The sequence below is a fragment of the Meleagris gallopavo genome, chromosome 4 (assembly GCF_000146605.3).
Source record: "Meleagris gallopavo isolate NT-WF06-2002-E0010 breed Aviagen turkey brand Nicholas breeding stock chromosome 4, Turkey_5.1, whole genome shotgun sequence".
NCBI lineage: Eukaryota > Metazoa > Chordata > Aves > Galliformes > Phasianidae > Meleagris > Meleagris gallopavo.
Genome location: NC_015014.2, coordinates 10031420 through 10037030, shown reverse-complemented (window position 1 = coordinate 10037030; position 5611 = coordinate 10031420). Strand labels below are relative to the sequence as shown.

General features: G+C 45.6%; 1 protein-coding gene across 2 annotated transcripts in view; it reads right to left on the bottom strand.

Moving 5' to 3' along the window:
• The window catches only part of USP38 (ubiquitin specific peptidase 38), a 20413-nt gene extending 14808 nt beyond the window's left edge, over nt 1-5605 (bottom strand). The window contains exons 1-2 of one of the 2 annotated variants that reach the window (XM_010709516.2): nt 4920-5605; nt 3558-3693 (exon numbers count right to left, since the gene is read on the bottom strand). In XM_010709516.2, coding sequence (XP_010707818.1) covers nt 3558-3693; nt 4920-5604 — 821 coding nt within the window. In that variant the 5' untranslated portion in view covers nt 5605. Of the gene's footprint in view, nt 1-3557; nt 3694-4716; nt 4868-4919 lie in introns of those variants that run through there. The other variant, XM_010709517.3, reaches the window with a different exon arrangement.
• Nucleotides 5606-5611: the final 6 nt, after the last annotated feature.

Below are 5611 nucleotides of genomic sequence, written 5' to 3'. Positions count from 1 at the left end.
CAATCCACCCAGCATGTGACAGCATCATAGAAGGCCACCAAGTTGGTCAAGCACGACCTCCCCTTGGTGAACCCATGCTGACTACTCCTGATAACCTCCTTTTCTCCCAGTTGTCTGGAGATGGTATCCAGCACAAACTGTTCCATCACCTTTCCAGGGACAGAGATGAGGCTGACAGGCCTATAATTACCCGGATCTTCCTTCTTGCCCTTTTTGAAGACCGGAGTGACGTCTTCACATACATGACATTTCCCTTCACACACATGACATTTTAATACTACTATAAAATAATCACTAGGACTGCCTTTTTAAGAATCAAGAACAGATCTGCCTGGATTTCTCCAGCGTTATCACAGAAAGACTGGAAAAAACATGCCAGCATCATAATCTTTACTCTGAATTCATGCAATGGTGCCCGTTATTCACAACGTTAAACTCAGGTGTTTCCTATGAGCAGTCTTCCCATAAGCTTTCTAAAGTGGGGAATTCAATGTCAGCCAAAACTGCTTTCCACTGCAAGAAATTAACCGATGATATTCCTAAGCCTCAAAGCCCTGTAGTCTTCAGCATTCATCCTATCTTCAATTTGTAATCTTATTATTTTTCAGTAGTGGCACAACGTCCTTCATGGTTAAAGACAAATGACAAAATAGTTAGATTTCCTAATTAACTTTTTAGACAAGTGAAGAGTGTTTTGTTTTTTTTTAATAGAGCTCCACATAATTACCTCTGTTCTGAAATACTACCATTCTTATAATACGTGCAACTTTAACAACGTTAATGTAAAAACTCCTAATGAAAAGTACTGCTATGGGTGGTAGCTGGGGCTTCCTGTGTTCCATCCCAACATTGATTATATGACTTGACATCTTGTGTCATCTCTATTCAGTATAATTGCTATTAAACTATACACCGTTGTTACTAATAGAACAACAGCTACTATTTAAGTACGATTAACATTGTAAAGAGGAGTCTCATTCTCCATGCAACTGATACACGTAGATTCCCATCCTGAAAATCCATTTCTGCTCTTAAAAATGGAGTTGATGTTCTTACAAAACGAAATGAAAAAGTGAAAAGAAAAAAGAGAACTAAACTTTCAGACATGCTTTGATCTGTCTTAAAAAGCATAAAATCTGACATCTGGTAGATGACAGCAGACACTGCAGTTATCAGATCCTCTCTGCACTGTACTTACTCAGTTCCTACTGAGTTTTTATACAAAGACAGATACGGAACACGATGATCGTGTATAAAAACAGGATTTTTTCTGTTTGTTTGTCTAGAAAAATATCCTAAATGCCTTGAGATAACCTTCTTCCTCATATCACTCTATGATGGTCTGTTATCCACACGCGTGCTTAACAAAGACAGTATCTGTGACCTTTGGACAGAATAAGATTTTCATTTCTCTCTGCATCCTAAAGCAGCAACTTCTTTTGTGAAAATATCTTCTCAGTGCTATCAGACAGACTCCAGCAACTTAGGTACAGATATATCCTGTGAAAAACCAACCAAACAAGAACCCTCAGACTACTACTAGGCATGCCACCTCCCAAAACAAAGGAACCACAGGAAGGTTTCGCTTCTTTACCAACACGGTAAAGGACGCAATCTTATCTGAAGCATTTTCACAATGTAGCACAACTTCAATTTTTACTTATTCTATGTTCAAATTCAGTCAGGCTCTCCAGTGTTCATGATAGCTGTCCCTAGGAATTGAGTAACCAGGTCTCTAACCTGCAGTAACCAAAGTTCTGTTGAGTCTTATCACAAGCCTTGATGTGCTTGGAGTTCTGCATCTCTTGGAAATGAGGTAAACCTGATGACAACATAGTCATTCACTGCTCCAAACATTCCAGCAGTGTTATCATCTCCTCTATGAGCACACTCTGTGACACTGACAGTGAGATCAAGCATCCCCTCAGCACACCTGCAGATGACATCAAGCTGTACGGTGCAGTAAACATGCCTGAGATGGGATGCCATCCAGGGACACCTACACAGACACAAGCAGTGGGCCCGGAGAACCTTATGAAGCTCAATAAATTCAAGTGCAAGCTCTTGCATATGAGTCACAGCAACCTGGGTTGTCATGAAACCATCTAAAAATGTAAACAGAACATTCCTAGAAAGTCAGTGCCCTGAACTAAAAATACATTCTTACAGATCAACCATTTCTTCTACGTATACACCAAGTAAGAGCACGTGGCCCTTTTGAAAGCAAGACAAAAAAACTCCTCCATGCAGCTGGTATTATGAGGCAGCACTTACAGAGTTGTTGTTCTAGTGCTACAGTTATACAACCCGAATGTGTTTAAGCTTTTAATACAACATGAATATTAAAATTACATTAACATGAAGATTAATCACCAGCACACTAACAGCAAGTTATTTGTATGCACAAAATCCTCTGAATATCCCAGCTTTGAATATTAGCCTGCCATGCATCTTCATTGAAGTTTGCTCAATCAAGCAGATTCTTTACAGGTTCCTAAACAATGGTACTGTTTTCAAAAGAATTTCCCAATTTAAACACAACTTTTTCAGAAATATCCTCAGTATTCCACTAAGATACGTAAGAAGTATTCCACTTATATGAAGGTAGATGAAAAACATAATACTTAGAAAATAATCCAAGAAAATACTTTCTTGGACATTACAAATTTCTGAATGCCTTCTCCTGTTCAAATTCTTCACACATTTTCTACCTGTGTTCAACAGAAAATTCTTCCAAAGCCTTCAGGATAAAATAATAGTAAAGAACTTCAATAAAGGCTTACTTATCCTTTGCCATCTTTCTACATTAACACTATTTACATTTCGGAAGACACCAGCCCAGATCACTCTCTGAATCAGTGTTAATAGCACTATAATCTTGATGTTCATTTACGTTTATATTAGTGACAGGAAGCATAATAAGCAATTGTTTTCACATCATTCCTATTTTTCCACTATTCTAACAACATGCAACGGACTGCTGGAGGTTTGAATGATGATGGAAAGAAACGCTGTCCCCCACAAACCCTACTAGAAAGTCATGAAGATACATAAGCAGAAAACAGTAAAACTCATTCTAAGCGATTTCTCTCTTCACAGATGGAAAAACCAATTATGTGATTCTCACTCTGCTTCTCAGAAAAAAGAGAACAGTTGATTTTCAAAAGCAAGGCTTTGTTTCTCACCTGGACTGCAAAGCTCTGCATTTCATAGTTTAAGCTGTCTCAAGAGCAAACATCATCTAGAAGCAACACAGCTTCCCTCTAATTTCTGTTTAAATCTCTTCTCCCTCCTGCCTCAGCAAAGCATGAGAAAGAAGCCACGCAGGCAACGAGGGCTTCTTTCTAACCTTAAACTGAAGCCTTGCTGGTAACATCCACAGCATCAGAAACATACCTTAGTTTAACAAACCAAAGAGCATAACTTCACGTGACATCATAAAAGGGTCTCCCTCTTTTTTGTTTGTTTTAACTTAACTATTTTAAACTTAAGTGAGAAGTAGCTTCAAAAAAAGGCCAGATTGAGACCTCTCTTCCGTTCCCAGTGAAATACAGTACCTGCACAGCGCTTGAGTCATACTCGCATCTTTCACATTTGGGTCTGTAGTAAGGCTCATGATGAGTACTGTAATCATCTGCAAAGGTATATGCTGCACAAGACTTGCCAGTGCAACAGAGGGTTCAAACGGAGTATCTGTAAGAGTTGAACATGCCATGTTGTAAGAATCAAGAACAAGCTCCCACAGGAAAACTTTATTTTCCCACCAGCTTTGCTGCAACAATGGAGTTCTGAAGTGATGAGCCTATCCTATGCCAAACATTACAGAATCACAGAATGGCCAGGTTGGAAGGGATCTCAAGGATCATCAATCTCCAATCCCTCCTGCCACATGCAGGGCAATCAACCTCCCCACTTAATACCAGACCAGGCTGCCCAGGACCCCATCCAAACTGGCCTTGAACACCTCCAGGGACGGGGCATCCACAGCCTCTCCGGGCAGCCTGTTCCAGCACCTCACCACTCACGTAGTGAAGAACTTCCCCCCTTTCAAAGAGTTGTAGGCTCCCTGTTTGTAGGCTCCCTTTAAGTACTGTAAGGGTGCAATTAGGTCACCCCGCATTCTATCATCCCACAGGAAAACAGACCAAAGTTTCAATGGTTTAAGTACATGAATAACACTTTTTGATCATTAATATCCCTGAAAGAAGGTGAGAGTCTGCTAACTTGTTCCTTTACTCCTGCATGGAACAGGTAAGTGCACCTAAATACCAGCACCACACACACTGGCTGCTAAGACTGGAGACAGAACACGTGAAATACTGGCTGCGCTCAACCTCAGCAACTGGCCAGTAACTGAACTGTGTTTTAAAGTTTTCTAGGGGCCTCAACTTTAGATGAACTTTCTTGGTTAACACCACAGTGCTTAGTGAATGTCTGAGGTCAGAAAGAACCGATGTAAAAATATCTACACCCCGCAGGCAGCGTATCCTTCCTAAGCTTTATGCTCTTCCAGTTCTGGAGAATGAGCAGCCCCAAGGCCTGACAATATTCTTCATTAGAGAGAGAACGATTCCCCTCCTATACCGAATTCTATCTTTATCTGTTAAGACACTCAAAACCGGTCTTCCCGCGCATCTTACACAACGTTACAGTACTTCATTCCCAAACTCACGCACAGCAACCTCCCAAACCAATCGAGCACCACAACCCCCCTACCTTCTCACCGGGTACCTCCGCATCCTTGACCATCGGTTGGCATCCGAGCACGGGAGCGAGGATTCAGTGGCCCCGGGGCAGCCCCGTGGCGCCACGGCTGCGGCCCTCCCGCTCCCTGAGCTCGAGCTCCCGGGGCCGGCGGCCGCCCCTTCCTCTTCCTCCTCCCCCTCCGACCCCGCCCCGCTCCCCGCGGCGGCGCTCACCGGCGGCGGCGATGACGGCGAAGAGCTCCTGCAGGGAGGGCAGCAGCGTGTCGGGCTCGGCCTTCCAAACGCTGCGCAGCAGCCCGCTGACCTGCGTCACCTGCGAGACGTAGAGGCGCAGCTCGGCCTCGCGGCTGCCCCGGCTCTGAAAGTGGGCGATGCTGCGCACCAGCTGCTGGCAGAAGGCGAGCGAGAGCTTCCTGCCGCGGGGCAGGCACTGCGGGAAGTCGCCCAGCAGCTGGCACAGGCGAGCGCAGAGCGGCGGCGCGGGCCGCTCACACACCAGGCGCAGGGCCTCCACCTGCAGCAGCTCGAAGAGCTCCAGCACCGAGGGGCAGCTCATGATGAGGCGCAGCCCCGCCTGGATGTAGTCGAGGATGGCCGGGTCGCGGCAGCTCAGCTCGCCGTAGCCGCGCTGCAGGAGGCCGAGGACCAGCTCCCGGTCGAAGAAGGCCTCGAACTCGGCGCGGTGGTAGCGCCCGTAGGCCTCCAGCACCTGGCGGCCCACCTGCCGCTGGAAAGCGTCGGGGCCCTGTAGCACCAGCCGGGTGCCGAGCTCGAACATGGCGCGGCACTGCGCCTGGCTCAGCGGCGTCTCGGCCAGCTCCACCACCCGCCGCACGATGACGCGCTTCAGCGGCAGCGGGTGTGACGAGCTCACCAGCCCCTCCAGGATCTTGTCCATGGCGGCC